Source organism: Chanodichthys erythropterus, chromosome 11, assembly GCF_024489055.1.
Source record: "Chanodichthys erythropterus isolate Z2021 chromosome 11, ASM2448905v1, whole genome shotgun sequence".
NCBI classification, from domain to species: Eukaryota; Metazoa; Chordata; class Actinopteri; order Cypriniformes; family Xenocyprididae; genus Chanodichthys; species Chanodichthys erythropterus.
In genome coordinates, this window is record NC_090231.1 from 54925980 (window position 1) to 54947948 (window position 21969).

Below are 21969 nucleotides of genomic sequence, written 5' to 3' on the forward strand. Positions count from 1 at the left end.
GACCCCACCAAAAAAACACGGATTTTACCCCCTGGAATGCACTTTTTACCGGGAGACCCCCCCGAAACGCGATTGGGCTAGTTTTGAGAATCACACAAACACTCACTTGCTGTAAATAGTGGGTGCATTTTTTATTCCTTTTGTGTTTCACCTCCTTCCACCATTTTACGCTAGCGTGAGAAGAGCATATGCGACAATTGACGTCAGAGAAATGTCAGTAGGCTATAATAGATTATGGTCTATTACTGCATTGATGCAGAATCATCCACGTCCAAATCACGATCCATCATAGAAACGATTATTTTCAACACCCCTAGTAACAATGTAATCAATACAATCGTTATTTGAAGCACCAGTTTACTTTCAAAAGGTGATTTGCTCTATTTTGATCACTACTGTAGACATCAGTGTTTATATCCGAAATATAAACTTTTATTCCAGTACTTCTGTGTGGTTGAAAAGACTGTTTATGAAGCTGTTTCATACCTATACCAGATAACTGCTTTCTCTGGATCAGCGGCAGCGCCAATGCAGATTTTAATGTTCTGCTGTGTTTTTGTCAGTGGTTTAATAGACATGGAATGAGATCGTGTGAGTGTTTGAATCGAGATCGCGATCTCTGTTGCTCAGTTAGCGTTATGTTACTATATAGTCAGGAAGTATTGATTTTGGATGCCGCGACTATGTTTATTGCTATAGAAAGGAAATCAGAATGTTTGATACTGAGGATATGTTTTGGTTTTCCCAACTGTTAACTTTGTAGAGCATCATGATCAGATGGCAGCCTCCACCGGCGGATGCTCAGAACGGTGAGATCATTGGCTACAAGATCCGTTACAGGAAGGGTACGAGGAAGAGCGAGGTGGCGGAGATTACTTCAGGATCACAGCTCTATCAGCTCATAGATGGTAAGCTGAACAATATGTCAAACTCAGAAGGATTGACAGATATTTGGTTGTTTTCAAGTTATCATCGACCTCGGCCAAAAACTTTGCCACTTGTGCCAATGAACAACTCAGTTCGAAAGTCTGCTGACAGACTTCAGAATACAAAAATATGTTATAGGCATGTCAGTTTAGTTAATTTAGTATAATTAATTTAAAAAATGACACATTTATTCATGCACCCTGATCCTATTTGAATAATTAATTGGTGTCATGTAATTAATTTGGTTAATTTTGTTAATCTAATCTAACAGCCCCACCTTACTCTAGATGCTGACAATAGCATCACCCACTGAATAACCAATATTGGCTGAGCAAATTTTTTTTTTAGAAGGCACCTGTACATTTTGTCCTTACCCATGTATCGGCTCTAGAAAATTTAATTTCTCAGGCATATTCCAAAATGGATGAGCCTGCAAAAATGCAACCTCAAGTGACAAACTCTATCCATTAATGAAACAAAAGTGAAAATTAAATTAAATCCAAAATAGATTTCAAAAGCTTCATGGGTGTCATGCTGTGGTTGGCATCAAAGAGCATAATGGTTGTTTTCTGTTCAAGTTGAGTTGAGATGAGGAGATGTTTGTCAGTTCAAAGGCTTGAAGTGGAGTGTTATAAAGAGACGTGGTTGCTATATCCCACAAGGCCGTAGGAACAGCTCTGCCTTTTCACGCTCTAAGCAGATGCTTATTAACATTTTAAAGCAATTACGACCTCTGGCTTATTTAAAGACAGCAGGATTTCCCGCTCTAGAATCAGTGAGTTCTCATATTGCGTCAGTCTAGTGTGATAGACAATTGTAGATGCAGACCTTTATAAATCAGCACTCTAGGCAATGTAGCGTGTAGGTTAGTATGTCGTACAGCAGAGCCAGTGATGATGATGATGTGGGGGTGGTTATCGATTTTGTCTCAGTAAATGGCTTAAGAAACACACATGAGTGAAGAGTCTATCTGTTTGCCTCCAGAAAAATGAGCTGACTGTTTGATTGAGACGTAGTACTTTACTTCTACTATTACTTGTGCTAATACTTGTGGCGAGCAGCTGTCTAGAAACCACCCACCTAGGAAGCCCATAGCAATGTGAAAAACTGTACAAATCTAGTTAAAAGGTTTGTTCACCCAAAAATTATCCCATGATTTACTCACCCTCAAGCCATCCTAGGTGTATATGACTATCTTCTTTGAGACAAACACAATCAGAGATATATTTAAAAATGGGGGGCCTGATTTTGAAGCCAAAAAAAAGTGCATCCATCGTAAAAGTAGTCCACACGGCTCCGGGGAGTTAATAAAGGCCTTCTGAAGCAAAGCGATGGAGTACTTTACAATGGATGGATGCACTTCCTTGGCTTCAAAATCAGGCCCCCTATTCACTGCCATTTATATAGCTTGAACGAGCCAGGATATTTTTAAATATTGTGTTTGTCTCAGATTGTGTTTGTCTAAAAGAAGAAAGTCATTGGATGGTTTTAGGGTGACTAAATGGGTATAATAATATAATAATAATGGGGTAATTTTCATTTTTGGTGAACTATCCCTTTAATTTGTGTCATTTTAGCCAAAAAGTTGTCCTTTATTTCACAAAGCTTGTATGTATTTGTAGGCCTGTATTGAGGTGGTTCTTGTATTTTTCAGGTTTGCAGCGAGGCACTGAATACATGTTGCGAGTGTCGGCCATTACGGTCAACGGCACGGGTCCAGCCACAGATTGGACCGCTGCTGAGACTTTTGAGAGTGATCTGGACGGTAAAAACAGGCAAACATCCTGTGAATACTGGTGCTTGATTAGGATGACAAAGTGTAATTTGGCGTGTTCATTGGTTTCAGAGACAAGTGTGCCAGACGTCCCCAGCTCCTTACATGTACGGCCGCTTGTGAACAGCATTGTAGTGAGCTGGACACCCCCAGAGAACCAGGACATCGTGGTGAGGGGTTACACCATCGGCTACGGGATCGGCAGCCCTCACGCCCAGACCATTAAAGTGGACTACAAACAGAGATACTACACCATTGAGAACTTGAGTAAGACCCATTATAATAATGCTGCTTTGCGCCCAATACAGTTCTGGCCAAAATATATTTCAAAATATATTCTAAATATATTTCGAATAAATGCAAAAAAAAAAAAAAAAAAATATATATATATATATATATATATATATATATATATATATATATATATATATATATATATATATATATATATATAATTTATTTATTTATTTTTTCAGATTAAAATATTTTTTGTTTATGAATAAATACAGTTGCATAAAAAAAAAATATTGGAACCACTTGCAGAATCTGTGAAAATGTGAACAATTTTAACATTTTAACAATTTTAACAATAAGAAAGATCACACAAAATGCATGTTATTTTTTATTTAGTACTGTCCAGAGTAAGATATTTTACATAAAAGATGTTTACATATAATCCACAAGACAAAAAAGTAGCTGAATTTATTAAAATATCTCCGTTCAAAATACAAAATATGGGGCGATAATTTATTTATTTATTATTTATTCGAAAATACATTCAAATACAATCAGTCTTCAAATGCATTTTCATTCAGAATCATTTTTAAAGTAGTTTTTGGAAAATATAAATATATATAAACATTTGAATTGAAAATAATTTGAGTATTAAGTTTATAATAAAAACTCATATTAAAACAAAACTTATATAATATTTAAAATATATATTTTTTTTTTACACAACTTAATTACTTTTGAAATACTTTTTGCCATGTAGGACTATAAAAAGTGGTGTGGAAATAGTTTAATTTGGTATTGCATAATAAAGTCATATTAAAGAAATCAACCAAACAAACAAAAAATAGTTTAGATGTAACTATACGAAGCACATAGATTACCTTACAATGTGTAGTGTTCTGAAGCACAGGAAATGTAAATATCTCAATGTAAATGATTATGCAAATATACTATGACAGTACCATGGTAATGATTTGCATTACTGTGCTATTTTTATGTCTATTATGATATCGAATTATTGTCATATGCATAAAAGATGAATACCATGTTATTACATTTCCAAAAACAAACAAACAAACAAAACAAAAACATCTTATTGTGATGGTACATGTGCAAACATGGTTTTCCCTATATTGCAATATCCTAAAACCTGCTACAATACTACGCCATGTTTTGGTAACGTTTAATTAACATTCATTCACACCTTCATCAGACAAACAAGAAGTACTGTAGCACCCATTAAGTAGCTCTGTTGCCTGTAAAAGTGAATTAAAGAAAACAGAACTGGATAAATGGATTGTGGGTACTCCAGAGTTGGGAGATTTACCCCTCTCTCCACCCCATTGTAATTACATTTGAAGGAACGAGAAAAATAATCATCAGAAGAAACGGCATAATTTAAGTTTTCGTAATTCGTCTAATTACACAAGAGCGAGAATCAATAATGGTGTTTAAATATGCACCCCTGCTAGGATGATGAATATGGTTGAAGCTCTCAGTGGAGCTGCAGGCTTGATTAGCTAAATGATTGGCTTTCTCCCTGCCAGATCCCAGCTCGCACTACGTTATCACACTGAAGGCCTTCAACAACGTGGGGGAGGGAATCCCTGTGTACGAGAGCGCCATCACACGACCCCAATCAGGTAGGTCACGGCATACTCATCCTGTATTTCCTCATCAAACATGTTTGGCAGTGTTGCATTTCTAATATGGAGGATGATGCCACATTTACTGTAAAATAACATTGCACCTGCCTGTCTGTTGAACAAGAAACTTGATGGATTCTAAGCCATGTCTCTTAAGTTTCTGTTGCATTTCTGTTCTTTCTAGGTAATCATATTGATGCTATGGTTATGCATAGTGGTTGAGTGTTGTTCTCTGAGTAGAGACCATCGTAAGAGTTCTTCAGTAGACCCCTGGTGGTCTCCGTTGCTTTTTTCCCCCTAGCAACCAGAGGAATTCTCATGATTATGAGATGCAGATAAAGCCATCTGCACTTCACAACTGAAGCGCTGCTTAATAGCGCTGCACATGATGGAGATGCAGAGCTTTTATTAAACACTGCTCTTATCCGACATACAGGAACATCTTAACGTGACAGGAAATGAGTCACTCCACCATTGAAGAGCATGTTGACATGGTTCAGTAGCATTGGCAATTAACAATTTAAAACACTGGTGATCTCATTGTTGTTCATGGTGAAATAGCCATTTTATCATTTGCAGGGTTAAATGTCTTCCTCATCATGCAAGTAAAGATTCTCCTGAGCAACTAGAAACATTTTGGTGCAAAATTAGCCCTTAAAGTGATAGTTCACCCAAAAATGAAAATGTTGTCATCATTTCTTTGTTCTGATGAACACAAAAGAAGATATTCTGATGAATGTTTGTAACCAAGCAGATCTTGCCCCCCATTGACTACCATAGTGTTTTTTTTCCTACTATGGTAGTCAATGGGGGGCAAGATCTTCTTGGTTACAAACATTCATGAGAATATCTTCTTTTGTGTTCATCAGAACAAAGAAATTTGTACAGGTTTGGAACAACTTGAGGCTGAGTAAATGATGACAAAATTTTCATTTTTTGGTGAGCTATCCTTTTAACTGTCAGAGTCCCACAAGTGGAAACTGTGCTTTTAAAACCTTTTAGCGGGCTCCTCCCACTAGTGGGCGGTGTCATGTTTCATATAACAAAATTTACTGCACTATTTTATACTATCTTGACAAGACACATCATCAGAAAGTTCTGAGACTCAAGGTGCCATATTTGGTGACTGTTGTGATATTGCGACAGAAATGTATAGCACCTACACAAAATCTCATAGGAACTTCAATTTTTGTGATATCAACTTTGAATTTGGAACACAACTTGGTTAGACATATGGCAATTTAAAAGTAAAAATTATTTTGTAAAATTTAAAATTTGTATTAAATAAAAAATGTTTAGTACAGTAAACTTAAACTTGTATAACTTTTTTACAATTTCTTTTTTTTTCTTTTTTTTTTCTTTTTTTTTTTGGGAAATGAAAATGCAATAAGTGCAATAATCTACGGAGTGTCTTCTTTAAAAAGAAACCAACTTTAATTCTGTATTCCACATCATTCATGAATTACAGCCATTTAAGATTGGAAAGTGCATTTTCATGTCTACGCTTAAAAAGGGGGGTGACAGCAGGGCTGGGCAATAAATTATATATCATGGTCTAACAAATATGTGGAAAGCATTTCCTTCCCCATTAATGGAAAATGAATATCGTGATAAATATCGATATCATATGATATATATAGGTGACTGTTAAGGGGTTAAATGCCATCTTAACCAGTATTTTATCATCAACATAATTTTTTTAAATAATTAAACTTGAAAGGTTTGGGACATATATAATTGTTTTCTCCCTATGGAAATGTTTTTGGAAATACACATTTAAGTGTTTTGACCACTGAATGATAGACAGTGTAGTAGGGCTGCATTATTTCATGAAAAATTGCAGTTTTCCTTTTTTAAAATGTATTTATTAAATTGCAGTTTGTCTGATATTGTGATAGTGATTTAAAAACAAAAATTCCAGGTTTGTTGTGCTTGTTTGTAGGGCTGCACAATTTGGACAAAATGATTATATATCAATGTGGGTATATAATAATAAAAATATCAAGAGAAATTGATGCACAAGAAATGAAATAGGGACAAAACTGAAGCTGGCCACTTTCTCAGATGATTTCTCACCTGCCGTTTTGATAAATTGTACACTCTTATTACCTCCCAGCATGCAATGTGGTACATGTTATTTCTCATTTCTCCTGGTTTACCTTTAACTGAACTCAAGGGAGCCTGCTGCAGGGCTTTGATCTCCTTACTCGCTTACTCGTTCCTTCATACATAAGCATCTCTTCCACCATTAGAGAGAATGTTGTAATATATAGTAACAGGTAAAGGTGACAATTTTGCCTCTACCAGGATATACAGACATGTTTAACACAGAAAAAGATATTCTATTACTGCACGTAAAGCTGTATGTGTGCTCAATGAGTGAAATACCGTATGCTAAAGAGTGCATTACTTTGCTTTATAGGTGTATTGTTTTGTTAGGCATTGCATGCTAGTTGGACAGTGAGTCCATTTACATTCCGCTTTTTAGCAAAATTCCAGGGAACAAATCAAAGCTCAGCGTCACATAGTGCTCACTAAGGGGCTGTGTGAAAGAGGTCTGTTTCATCACTGGAAAATAACCTGTTTTTTTTTTTTCCTCTTTCCACTTTTCCATTTGAAAATAGCCAGAAAAAAAAGTGTTTTCATTTTTTACACATATAAAAGCCAGTGAGCATATTTTCCCACTCCAGATTGTTATTCTTGGGGGGAGCTTTTAGGAAAAAAGGTGATTTAAGGCAGGCAAACCGCTTTAAATCTATAAAAGGATCAGACTTTCACACTTATTTCCTGTGCACGTATTTAACATCGTATCAGCAAACCCGAGCTGCACGATACATTGAAAATATTTGAAAGATTTAGCTTGATATAAAGCTGTAGAGAAAAATAAAAAAGTGCATCTCTAATGCCTTGACCTAGACAAGGTCATGGTTTCCACAGCTCGAATAAAAATGAATAGACTCGAAAGAAAAATGAAAACCTTTTCTTTTGCTTCATCCTCTGAACACATTTGATTAAATTTCAGTGTAAGTATTATTCATTAGAGCAACATATCTTAATACTTATGAGTTTGATGTAATCCTGATAATTCAATAGATTTTCCAACCTTACAGGAAATATAAGGTGTAATAAATGTAATTAATCGTGAAAGACAGACCAAAAGGAACTAAAATTTCATGGAAAAAAGGAAATTGTACAGGTTTGAAATGACATGAGGGTGAAAAATTAATTTCAGTAAACAAACTCCATTAAACAGTTTTGAAAGTTACATGTGTTCTAGTACTTTTATCCAAACACTAAAGCCGCATTTCTTTTGAAATTACCCGGAACAATTTGTCCCAGGAAATATTTTCCCCCCAGACCTGTTGCTGTCTGCATTTCCATTGCAGTCTAAAGTACCTTGAAGTTTAGGCAAATTAGTCCGGTGACTTTTCAGTTCCTGCTGGATTTCGTCCTCCGCATAAAAGCTTAATAAAACCTGAACCTCAGTGTCGGTCCATCGGTCGTGCTTCCAAGTCCCGCCCCCGAAAGTTCCTTAACTTTGAAAAAGTACTACCTCGTGAGCAGGGACTTTATGAGGGGGAAATTTTTACCCAGAACTTCATTTAGACCCTGGTTCTTGCACTGAGTACCACCCCAAAGTCCCTAGTTCCTGGGGAAACGCGGCTTGAATCTATCCCTCACAGACTTGTTTTCATCCAAGATGAGGACTAGCCTGACTAAGGCTTATCAGCAAGGTTATAGCTCACAATTCATTGGCTGTGCTCTGTATTCCAGGCTTTGTGTATATGAACAGTCACTGTCTTACAGATCATTTCCTTTCTTTATTTGTAATGTAGCTGCTAGTGAACCAAGCTGATGTAGTTCCTTGACTCATTGTAGATGTAGTTCTCTGTAGCTCTGGATGCTCTCATGATATCCTGTTCTAATACAATATTTTCTCTCTTTCTCCTTTCCCAATCCCACCTCCACATTCCTCCCCTCCTCGCTCCCATTTTAACCCATTAACACGTTCTCCCCCTTCGTTACGTGTCTCCCGTCCTAAAACCCTCCCCTTTTACGTGTAATCGTGCTCATTTTTTTCGCCTTTCACCTTTTTATTTTTGCCATGGGACATTATGTAATTTGCTTGCAGACCCCATAGACCCTGATGTTGATTTGTACGAACTTTTCCATGCTCCATACACTCCAGTACCAGACCCTTTACCCATGCTGCCTCCTGTGGGCGTTCAGGCGTCCGTTCTGAGCCACGACACCATCAAAGTCACCTGGGCGGACAACTCGCTGCCCAAGAACCAGAAGATCACAGATGCACGCTACTACACAGTGCGCTGGAAGACCAACATACCTGCAAACACAAAGTTTAAGGTATGGTTAACAGAACCTGCTCACAGCATCTGCCCGTAGGACAAGGTGGCGTAAGGTGGATAATTTTTAGTTGTAACACCACTGACATTGATTTATTCATTATAGGTGGCTAATACCACCACACTAACTCACACGGTGACGGGTCTTAAGCCCAACACCTTGTATGAGTTCTCTGTCATGGTGACAAAGGGCCGGAGGACCAGCACCTGGAGCATGACTGCACATGGAACAACTTTTGAAACAAGTAAGTACTCTACATGGGGCAGGTTGCGACCTCAACGTGGCAATCGTGTTGGTCATGTGACTGAATACCACTCACTAAGAGTGTCTACAATAAAGAAAAGAAAGAAAAAAAGTTTAAAACTTACACGGGTATACTTAATTTTCCACGTTCCGCTCCATCTCACGCAGTCAAGAGCGCGAGCCATTCAAAGTATACTCCTTTGGCCATGAGCATAGAAAGACACATTCGGCGTGTTCCCACAATCTAGTGGACTTTGTTTTCAGGCGCTCAAGACACTCATACTCGCAGACATTTTTTACGCAAACCATTGCGAAACGCGGATGGCTGAAGTATACTTTGGGCTTTAGAATTTTTTTGTATGCAATTTTTCAAGAAAATATTCAGTTTAATAACCCATCAAGTAAAAAGTAATAGCAATAAGCTGCTTTTTGGCAGTTTTGTTGTACATGTATAGCATTAAACATCAAGTGTGAGGGAATTTCTGCATTTGTAGTGTTGATTAAATTTGTCTTTCTCCCCAGTCCCAAGTTCTGCACCTAAAGATGTGACTGTAGTGAGCAAAGAGGGGCGACCACGAACCATCATCGTCAACTGGCAGCCACCTTCAGAAGCCAATGGCAAGATCACAGGTGACAATGTTATATTAAAAAAATACAGAACCAGTTATAGACAGTGACAGTTTATTTTGTCTTAAACCATGATCACACTACACTTTGAACACACAAAATTTCTATGGACACTGCAACGGTTATAATATGACTGGGGTGTCTCTTTTGAAACCATTATTCTACATATAATACATCATAATACTCCACTTATAATCATCTGTAACGTGCCTCTGTATCACTTTCTCTGCCTTCCCAGGCTACATCATTTACTATAGCACTGATGTGAATGCAGAGGTTCATGATTGGGTCATTGAACCAGTAGTGGGAAACAGGCTAACCCATCAAATTCAGGAGCTGACCCTTGATACCACCTACTACTTCAAGATCCAGGCACGTAACTCCAAGGGGATGGGTCCCATGTCTGAAGCTGTCCAGTTTCGCACTCCTAAAGGTAAACCAGCTGATAAATGGAGACAGTTTTCATGTGATGAATGAGAACAATCACTGCTGCCTAATGAAAAGACCAGCATATGTAGGGAAATGAATCCCAAGATAGGATGGGATACTGGTATAACCACCAGGCTTCTTATGTGGCTTAACCATCAAGATGTCCTTGATCAACCAGAAGAGACCAACTAGATCAGTAGCAAACCACAATGAACTAGCCTAAACCAAAGTGTACCAACATAGAAATTCATGCTGTTCTTTTCAGCAGGGTTTGGTTGCTAAATTATATTAACATATACACATCTGCTATTTTTAACCCAATCTAAAGCTTAACCCTTTGCGTTAGCCTGAACTCACTGATCTTTCATGCGGGCTCATGCACAAGCCGCCCATAGGGCTCCTGCTTAGCTCTGACTGCACGCCTCTCTCCCTCTAACTTGTCTCCTCTCCTTCTGCTTTGTCTTGCTAGCTGAATCCTCTGACAAAATGGCTAATGACCAAGGTAATTGCTCTCTCTTCTCTTATTCCTCTAATGTCCTCAAACTGAAGTGAGCAGCTGAAATTCATCAGCAGGAAAGATCCAGTTGGTGTACAGTATATTTGCTTGCCTGACTGCCGTTTATTAAGAGTTTATCAGTGGAATGCAAATGTGGCTACAACTTCATACTACTAACAGTTTTCCCCAAGCATATTTTTCTCAAAAGATGAGCGTCATGCTCTTCTCTGAAGTACATTTGGTGGCTGATCTGTTTAAGCTGCATGTTATTTTACCAATGGATGAAAGGTGTCTTAATGTGAACTTTACATGAGAGCTGTAGATTCCAATGTGCCACTTGCTAATTTTTCTTATTTGACCTCTTGTAGCTTCTGGTCCAGTGAAACAAGGAAGACCCTCTGCACCAGAACATGGCTTTGGATCAGTCGGTAATTGCTGTTTTTATGTTTCCAAAAACAAACCCTGGAAGTAACCTAGCAATGACTTAGCAATGATGTAGCACAGCAACAATCAAGAATACGCCCTAGTACTCTACCTAGTATCACCTAGTAATACCAATACAACCACCCACTAGTCCCTAGTAATAACTTTGCAATGCCCTTGCAGTACTACCTAGCAACACCATATTAACACCCGTGCAACCACCGACCAATGCCATAACACCTGCCTAGTAATACCTAGCAACCACCCACAACGACTTAGTAACATCTTAATAACAACCGAGCAACCCTTTATTAACACCCTAACACCTTAGCAGTACCTTTCAACCACCTAGCAATACCCTATCAACAACATATAAACAACTTGCAACAGCTTAGCAATGCCCCAGTTCCTAGCAACACCTTAATAATGACCTAGCAACCACTTTCAATCATCTAGCAATACCTTATCAACAAAAAGCACCTTGCAACCACCTACAAATGCTCATTAAACACCCAGCTCCAGCTTAGCAGTGCTACACCAATCACCCAGAAAATGCAATAGAAACTTCGCGGAAGGCTTTGCAACACCTTAATAACAACCGAGCAACCCTTTATCAACACCTAACAACACCTTAGCAGTATATTCTTTTTAACCTCCTAGTTATGCCCTATTAACAATATATAAACAACTTGCAATAGATTCGCAATTCTATAGCAACCCCCAGTCCCTAGCAACACCTTCATAACAAAATAGCAACCACTTAGCAATATAGTAGCAGTGCCTTGCAACCACCTAGCAATGCCTTATCTACTACATTTTAACACCCTTGTAAAACACCCAAAACAACATAGCAACGCATTAATAATGACCTAGCAACCACTTGGCAACACCCTAGGAGTACCTTGCAATCATCTAGCAACACCTTATCAGCAATATATAAACATCCTAACAGTAAATTATAACCACCTAGCAACACTCATCAACAGTACAATATATTAAACTAGAAAACACCAAGCAACAGCTTTGCAATTCCATAGCAACCACTCAGTAGTCCCAAACAACAACTCCAATAACCTAGCAACACCTTAGCAGTACCCATAGACATAATATACGTAGACGCCTCATAGACTGACACTGCCCATTGGAGCGGACGTATTAGCGCGGCGCCATCTTGGATGGGTCCCCAATGCACCGCCCCCCGCATTTATTTCTATTGAGGAAGATGTATCCTCAACTACAATAATCATAACTCCCAGAGTTTTTACCGGATTTTCACACGGTTTGGTTTGTTACAAACGGCAGAGACTTAGTTATGATACAGGACGCTATCACACATTGAAAAATTCTGCTTTCATGTTGAAAAAATTTGTATGACGCTCTTTAAGCTATGGCATATTGATAAATGTATAAATGAATTAATTTTATATTTTAATAAAGAAACAAGTTTGATTGTTCATTTGAATTTATTTTTCTCACACACACACACACACACACGCACACACACACACAATGGCATATTGATAAATGTATAAATGAATGAATTTTATATTTTAATAAAGAAACAAGTTTGATTGTTCATTTGGATTTATTTCACTCACACTCACTCACACTCACTCACTCACTTACACTCACACTCACTCACACTCACTCACACTCACTCACTCACTTACACTCACACTCACTCACACTCACTCACACTCACTCACACTCACTCACTCACTTACACTCACACTCACTCACTCACACTCACTCACTCACTTACACTCACACTCACACTCACACTCACTCACTCACTTACACTCACTTACACTCACACTCACTCACACTCACTCACTCACTCACTTACACTCACACTCACACTCATTCACACTCACTCACACTCACTCACACTCACACTCACTCACACTCACACTCACACTCACTCACACTCACACTCACACTCACTCACTCACTCACTCACTCACTTACACTCACACTCACACTCACTCACTCACTCACTCACTCACTTACACTCACACTCACACTCACACTCACTCACTCACTCACTTACACTCACACTCACACTCACACTCACTCACTCACTTACACTCACACTCACTCACTCACTCACTTACACTCACACTCACACTCACTCACTCACTTACACTCACACTCACACTCACACTCACACTCACTCACTCACTTACACTCACACTCACACTCACACTCACACTCACTCACTCACTTACACTCACACTCACTCACACTCACACTCACACTCACTCACTCACTTACACTCACACTCACTCACACTCACTCACTCACACTCACACTCACTCACTCACTCACTTACACTCACACTCACTCACTCACTTACACTCACACTCACTCACTCACTTACACTCACACTCACACTCATTCACACTCACTCACACTCACTCACACTCACACTCACTCACACTCACTCACACTCACACTCACTCACTCACTTACACTCACACTCACTCACACTCACACTCACACTCACACTCACTCACTCACTTACACTCACACTCACACTCACACTCACTCACTCACTTACACTCACACTCACTCACTCACACTCACTCACACTCACACTCACTCACTTACACTCACTCACACTCACACTCACTCACTTACACTCACACTCACACTCACTCACTCACTTACACTCACACTCACTCACACTCACACTCACACTCACTCACACTCACTCACACTCACACTCACTCACTTACACTCACACTCACTCACTCACTCACTTACACTCACTCACACTCACACTCACTCACACTCATTCACACTCACACTCACTCACACTCACACTCACTCACACTCATTCACACTCATTCACACTCACTCACACTCACTCACTCACTTACACTCACTCACACTCACTCACACTCACTTACACTCACTCACACTTACACTCACACTCACTCACACACACATACTCACACTCACTTCTTTCGTATGCTTGCACTCTGTAACTCCAGGGTAGTTAATTTTGAAATCATTGTTCAATCTTACTTGTGAAATGTAATCCCATGCGATCTGGTATCAATACTGCGTCAGTTTTTGCAACCGTAAGCTGCACAAAATACGGGCATAATTGCTTGCTCTCTGTTGACTCCGATTGACTCTGGTGCTAGCGTTGAGTAGAGAGACCCAACCAATATGGCGGCGATGCTGGATCACGCTCCAGCACGTCATGAGGCGTCTACGTATATATGTCTATGAGCTGTACCTTGTAACTAGTGATGGTGAAATGAAGCCTCGTGAAGCATTGAAGCTTTTCAGCCAAGTGTTTCACAAAAGGGTTCATTTCTCAAGGCTTAATTTGCTCACAATACCACCTGGTGGTCAAAGAGTGTAAAACAAGCAGATACATTACAGATGACCTGATGTGATCTGATGCACTTTATTTTGCGCCAGTTAAGGTTTAGAAATAACAGTGAAGAAAAAGTCAATTTCCACATAGACTAATCTGTTTATATGGTTATAATGTGTATTTTCTGGTGGTATAAAATGATTGTATAACATAACACGTACTGGCTTCAAATTAATGGGACTATTAAATGTTAAAATAAATTCTTTGGTCATAATAGGCAGGAGAGGTGATATTATTATTCTAAAACCACACATTTTGAGGGGATCCCATGGGTTGCTTATTTATCTGTCAAAATGTTGTGCCAAGATTTGAACCGCATCCTGAACCAGTCAGGTGGAAGTGAGGATTTCTCGACACATGCTCCGAAGCCTTGGCACAGAACGTAACCTCACTACTTGCTAAGTAATTGCTACATGTTTACAACGGTATCGATAAGGCATTTCTAGATGGTTGCAACACCCTAGCAACCACATAGCAGTACTCAACCAACTCCCTCTTCTGTCAAACAGTTTGTCTTGATAAATTTTCCTTTTCTTATAACATTATGACCATAGATTTTCCATGTTTCAGGGAAACCAGATATGTCTGGCACTGGTGATAACCACATCCTGGTTATTGTCATCATTGTGTCCGTGGGTGCATTTACCATCATTGTGGTGGTGGTTGGCGCCTTCCTGTGTACACGCCGTACCACAACACAGCAGAAGAAGTAAGTTCCTCACAAAGTTCAAGTTCTGATCTCCTGATGATGAGCAGTCCAAATCCTCAATCCTGGCATAAGGGTAAATGTGTTTGCCACAACCTTCCCTCAAACTATTTGATATGATCTCCAGGAAACGTGCAGCCTGCAAGTCCACCAATGGATCCCACAAGTATAAGGGCAACTCCAAAGATCTGAAGCCACCAGACCTCTGGATCCACCACGAACGCTTGGAGCTAAAACCTATTGACAAATCGCCCGAACCCAATCCAGTTATGACCGACACACCAATCCCCCGAACCTCCCAAGACATCACCCCGGTGGACGGCTCCATGGATCCTATGCTCCAGAGACGTAACTCCTACCGTGGTAAGAATTTTGATTTAAAGACCCCATGAAATCAAAAAGTTTTGTCTGTCAAGGCCATCTACGTATATAGACCTTATGCACCAGAGAAACAAGCACGCAGCCATCTTTACAATGTTGCGCTTGAACTTCTGCTTTTGCGGTAGCTCTGTAGATTTCTATGGCATCGCTGTTGAAGATTAAATAGCTGGTGAAGTACTAATGGTAGTGTTAACAAAAGTTATTGTGAGTATTGTAATGTTTGAAGCGGATGTCATAACAACTTTCTGTAGACCGGGAACATTTTAAAATGAGTGGTTCATTCATAAATCCGTAAGATCTTACCTTCATGCTGTGGAATTACAAATCGGAAGACAGAACACAGCGAGTGCAGCGCTGAAAAGGGGCGGGACTACACAAGGTCTATATCAGTAAACTCCCAAACTTCTGGAGATTTTTGACATATTTATAGTATTGCTCTTTAGGGAAAATGGACCAGACCCCTCCCTAAATATCAAGTAGCAAATCATTGTTTTGCCATGCTATGATGTAAACTTAAGGGCATTGGCTATTTAAAAAGTCCAGACCCAACTTCTGGTCTCATTAGGAAATACATCAGCACAATAAAGAAATTTGTAACAATTTCATGGGGTCTTTAAACCACCTTCACCTGCTGCATCATCCATGACATCATTCCAGCTGCTGCTTTTGATGGATGCTTCAAAGTCATGTCTACTATTTGTCGTTATTGCTTGAGATTGGCATGTTCCTTGCTTAAAATGGAAAAAACATGCAGCCTTGTTTCTTTTGTTTTTGTGGCATGAATGGTGATATCCTTCTGCTGCTGCCTACTCCTACAGCTCTCCTGATGTGTGCGTTTACAGTGCCCTCTAATGGACAAACAATAGAATCTCACTGCATTAGTGAAAACATCACATGATCTTGGCAACTCACTCTAGGAAGTCAGCTGGTAGTCTTCACAGGGCTCTTGTATTGGGAGCCTGTCTCATTCTGATTAGCTGGTCGCTGTCTGATTTGCAGGCCATGAATCAGAGGACAGCATGTCTACACTGGCAGGCCGTCGGGGAATGAGACCTAAAATGATGATGCCCTTTGATGCACAACCCCCTCAGCGTAAGTGTGTCATCCTGAACCAGGGACCGGATCCCCTAAATTTGGATATTAAGCTCTTTGGAATAACATATAGTCCTCAAACAAGGTTCCCTGAGTTCATTATAGTAGTTGTAGGTCAAAAAACATACTCTACTCAAGTACATGGATGCAAATGGCTCTAGCTACACAAGCAAAATTTCACATGTTGTTTCATTTCCAAATGCACCAGAATGTTCAGGTCAACTTCTGTCTTGGCAGAGCAAGTTTATTGCTCAGCAAATTAGTTAAAGTTATTTAAACTGTCTACATGTTTATAGTTAACTACCTAAATAAAAACTGGTAACTATCACCCCCTTGAGTACAGAGGTTTCTTAGCACCACAGCAACGAAAGAACGAGCTGGTCTAGCATTTGTGTCTGCATTTGTATACTTGTCTAGAGTATGTTCCTAGCCTTACAATAATTCTTTAACCTAGCAACATAGCATGTATTTCAGTCTTTGTAGTTCTTTGTTTGCATGAGCAGATGTTATAGATGCACCATGCTCGCCATAATCTCATAGCCCTGTGTGCGAGGTCTAAACCATGGCGCTCTATTATTTGTGTGCATTCGCAGCTGTGATTAGTGCTCACCCCATCCATTCCCTCGATAACCATCACCATCATTATCACTTGGGCAGCCTGGCCTCGCCGACACGCAGCTATCTCCACCACCAGAGCAGCACACGGTCCATCGCCACCCCCATCTCTCATCTAGACAGGGCAGAGTCCACAGGTGAGAGTGCATTAGTGGGGCTTCGTGAAGGCCTTGATCACCCCTGGATACAAATGTGTTAGTCCACATTGAGACTCCATATATGAAGCTGGAATATGTTCTTTTTTTCCTCTCAAAATGGAGGTACACTTGGTTGGTGACCAAGGGATCGTAGTTAAACTTTCTCTTTACTTCATTTCCCTCTTTATCTCTCTGTTTGAACAGATTTCAGTCTTGCTCATATGCAAAACCTGCATGCCTAGCAGGATGCTCTAGAGCAGGGGTGGGAAAACTTGGTCCTGGAGGGCCACTGTCCTTCAGAGTTTAGCTCCAACTTTCCTCAACACACCAGTCTGGAAGTTTCTAGGCTGCATCCGAAAACCTAGGTAGCTGTCTTGCTGCCTCGCTATCTTATAAGACAATGACTTGTACGGCAGCATTTGTGCATGAAGGTACCTGACGAAATTGATTTTGGACAGACTTCTGAGGCAGCGTAACAGTTTAATGATCTACAGCAATATAGCGCAAGCTTTGTTGAGAACTAAACAAATATTTAATTGCTACAGTAGTAATTTCTCGATAGAAATTATATCAAAATTGAAATATTCAAACGCAACTTTCGGACACCATCTTTATTTTTCTAGCTCAACTGTCACAGAATGGAAAGCACAGGATTGTGGGATATCAAAGGCAGCTAAGGATACATCTATGCTTCCTTCAAAAATCAATCTGAGGAAGGTATCTCATGAGGGAGGAACTTAAGCTAACATTGGATTCGGACGTGCCTTGATGCCTTACTACCTTGAAATGTGTCCTCGGAAGGCAGCATTTTCCAGTTTTCGGAAGCAGCCCTAGTATGCCTAAGACCTTGATTAGCTGGTTCAGGTGTTTTTAATTGGGGTTGGAGCTTAACTTTGCAGGAGCAGGATTGGACACCCCTGCTCTAGAGTCTATGTTCTGACCCAGATGCTGTTGTAATTACAGAGTCTGTAAGGAACACCCCTAGTGCCGACTTGCTCCCTCCATCTGGGCAGCCCTCCTGTACCACTGACCTTTCAGAGACAGACATTAGCTACCACAGCTCAGTCACTGAGGAGGAGCCAGCGTTTACTACGCCCACAGCACACGTTCGTCCCACGCACCCACTCAAGAGTTTTGCAGTGCCTGCCATCCCAGCTCACCCCATGTATGACTCAGCAGCATTGCCCAGCACTCCACTGCTGTCTCAGACAGGTAAGTTCCCCTTTACACCATATATTATATGTACGTCTATCTATGGTGATCCAATGTAAATTTTAAAGGGTTAGTTCACCCAAAAATGACATTTCTGTCATTAAGTACTCACTCTCATGTCGTGCCAAACCCGCAAGACCTTCGTTTGTCTTCGGAACACAAATTAAGATATTTTTTGATGCAATCCGAGGGTATCTGATCCACACATAGGCAGCAATGACACTGCACCTTTTTAGGTCCAGAAAGGTACTAAAGGCATCATTAAAACCAGCAACGTGACTACAGCAGTTCAACATTAATAGTGCAATATGTAATATTTTCTGTCCGCTAGAGGTCGCTAGAGGCCTATTCAAAACAAAGGCTTAGCTTGATGACACCAAGTTTGAGTGGAATTGCTTGGCATCATCTGAGATGCTAGCCATCATCACCTCAACGGCCGGTGGAAAAGAATTGGGATAGGACTTGGGAAGAAATCATGTTCATGGATGCGATTATAAACGTTACTGTAGTATGAAGCAGTGTAGGACCAAGTGTTGTGGGAGCTGAACGAGGCCGCTGGAGCGATTGCGCAACACACGCCTCACGAGCAGCAGAACTTTTATTATGCCACAGTCGCTGGCGCTGCTTCCGCTTTTCCAGTCATGAGTATGAGGTAACACAGCTCTGTTTATCAGATTAGATACATTTGAGAGTGTTGAAAATGATTAACGTTACTCTGTGCGTTCGCTCGACCGCTGCTGTGAGACACTGTTACACACTGCAGTAAGACAGATTGATTTAAGAATATCATATTAAATGCTGGATGGCTTGTGTTGATAAATGGCCTGCAATTAATTTTAAAACGTATTGTATGATGGAATTCTGTATTACTGTTACTAAAAATAAAGCTGCATCTGGTTATGCTATGTTAGCTACTTCACAAAATAGTGTTTTTCTCTGAGGCATGGTAAAGCATGGTACTCGCAAAAAATCAAGAAAATTAGATTTAAACAATAAGACTAAACGTGTTGAGCTATATAACAACAATTAGTTTTCTGTCTATAAATATATCAAAACAGTTGTTCCCTTGTCTATTAAAACGTGTAATATATTAAAGCGTCTTTGGTGTTTTCATGGTTTCTACAAAATAAAACCGGAAACCGAGGGTAACGCAGGTATGACGCAATTGACAGGTGACTCTTCACACGTCTCGGAGCCTTGGTTACCCTATTCCAAGCTATGAAATGAGAGTGTGTGTAGCATAAGTAATTTTTGTGGAATATTGAGCCTAAACTTATGCAGTGAGAATATAATAGGACCTAGAATAGAACCTTGTGGGATGCCACAGTTTAGAGTTGCTGAATAGAAAGGCAAATTCCCAGTACTGATGGAAAAGGTTCTGTCTTATAAAAAGAAAACTAATTTATGCCAGTACCTTGTACAGTTGCCAGCACCAATAGTTGTCACACTCAAAATGCTTTAAAAAGAACCAAGTACATGGTTTCATGGTTAAAAAGAAGAAAGACACTGACTTGTGCGATTGTTTTAGGGCCTCACTCAGTTAAAACAGCCTCTATTGGTACATTGGGAAGGACGAGAACTCCTATGCCTGTCATAGTTCCAAGTGCACCGGATGTTTCGGAAGGCAGCAGACTTCATGAAGATGCAGGAAGTGTGAGTACTTTTGTTCCGATAATGCTTTGTACTACAGAGAGGTTAGAAAACATCAGGAATATCACTCACTGTACAAACTTCTGTCTCTTTACATTTCTTGTGATTTTTACAACAAAACCATGTACACCTGAATAATTTCTGTTATGCAGTAACTTTAGAACACTCAAAAAAGTAATATACTTGTGTTAGAATTATTTCTTGTCAAGCCAGTGTTGTATGTTGTGTAGTATTGCAGCTTTGAGTCCAGGACAAATTTCTTGAAAAGGACAATAAAGTTCAACTCTAACTCTAAAGGATTAGCTCACTTTCATATTCAAATTTCCTGATAATTTACTCACCCCCATGTCATCCAAGATGTTCATGTCTTTCTTTCTTCAGTCGAAAAGAAATTAAGGTTTTTGATGAAAACATTGCAGGATTTTTCTCCTTATAGTGGACTTCAGTGGCCTCCAGACGTTTGAAGATCAAAATGTCAGTTTCAGTGCAGCTTCAAAGCGTTCTACATGATCCCAGACGAGCAATAAGGGTCTTATCTGGAGAAACCATCGCTCATTTTCAAAAAATAAATAAATAAATAAAATTGTATACATTTTAACCATAAATGCTCATCTTGAACTAGCTCTCTTCTTCTTCTTTTCTATTAGAATTCCAGCAGTGTAGACGCTACTAAGTGTATTACTGCCCTCCACAGGTCAAAGTTTGAACTAAATTGTCATATACAATATGCTAGTGCAAGTATATAACAATTAGTTCAAACTTTGACCAGTGGAGGGCAGTAATACACTTAGCAGTGTCGGAATTCTAATAGAGAAGAAGAAGAAGAGAGCTAGTTCAAGATCAGCATTTATGGTTAAAACGTATATAATTTTAATTTTGTTTTAGAAAATGAGTGATGGTTTCTCTAGATAAGACCCTTGTTCCTCGTCTGGGATCGTGTAGAATGCTTTGAAGCTGCAATGAAACTGTAATTTTGACCTTTGAAGGCCATTGAAGTCCATTATATGGAAAAAAAATCCTGGAATGTTTTCATCAAAAACCTTAATTTCTTTTCAACTGAAGAAAGAAAGACATAAACATCTTGGATGACATGGGGGTGAGTAAATTATCAGGAAATTTTAATTTGAAAGTGAACTAATCCTTTAAATATTAGCAATAAAGAGCTAAAGTTAGCCATCTGTTCAAAAAAATTAGTTTCATCCAATTTAGTATGACAGGGACGTGAAAATTTACTGCGTAATAGAAATACATTTGGCATTGCATTTGGCAAGTATACATTTCATCATTACGCAATGCATCAAACCCTATGACCTAAGAGTTTATAGCGCCGTGCTCTACTCTTTGACCAACAAGAATGTCATGTACTATATTGAATACTATAATGCTCAATAGATACTGATACATATTGATTATATTTAAATTTACAACAAGATGATAACGTTTTAATGTCTTTTTTCTTTTCTCTCAAACCTTTACCTGCTCTCCCCTTTTAACGGCTGTATATATTACTCATTACATTTAATTTTGGAAATTTTGCTTGTTTAAACAAATTAAAACTGCTGAATGGTTCTCGTTTATCCTGCATAATGCACCATACTACCGTAATACCCATAATACCCCA

The 21969-nt window shown here is 39.3% G+C and overlaps 1 protein-coding gene across 8 annotated transcripts in view; it reads left to right on the forward strand.

The window, feature by feature from the left end:
- neo1a (neogenin 1a) overlaps positions 1-21969 on the forward strand; it is a 192246-nt gene that overhangs the window by 168282 nt on the left and 1995 nt on the right. For 3 of the 8 annotated variants that reach the window (XM_067400078.1, XM_067400075.1, XM_067400077.1), the window contains exons 13-27: positions 764-908; positions 2582-2692; positions 2774-2968; positions 4483-4578; positions 8714-8946; positions 9052-9190; positions 9712-9819; positions 10055-10249; positions 11110-11169; positions 15126-15264; positions 15389-15624; positions 16642-16734; positions 17328-17486; positions 18450-18698; positions 20227-20351. In XM_067400078.1, coding sequence (XP_067256179.1) covers positions 764-908; positions 2582-2692; positions 2774-2968; positions 4483-4578; positions 8714-8946; positions 9052-9190; positions 9712-9819; positions 10055-10249; positions 11110-11169; positions 15126-15264; positions 15389-15624; positions 16642-16734; positions 17328-17486; positions 18450-18698; positions 20227-20351 — 2283 coding nt within the window. Of the gene's footprint in view, positions 1-763; positions 909-2581; positions 2693-2773; positions 2969-4482; positions 4579-8713; positions 8947-9051; positions 9191-9711; positions 9820-10054; positions 10250-11109; positions 11170-15125; positions 15269-15388; positions 15625-16641; positions 16735-17327; positions 17487-18449; positions 18699-20226; positions 20352-21969 lie in introns of those variants that run through there. The other 5 variants (XM_067400076.1, XM_067400080.1, XM_067400079.1 and 2 more) reach the window with 4 other exon arrangements.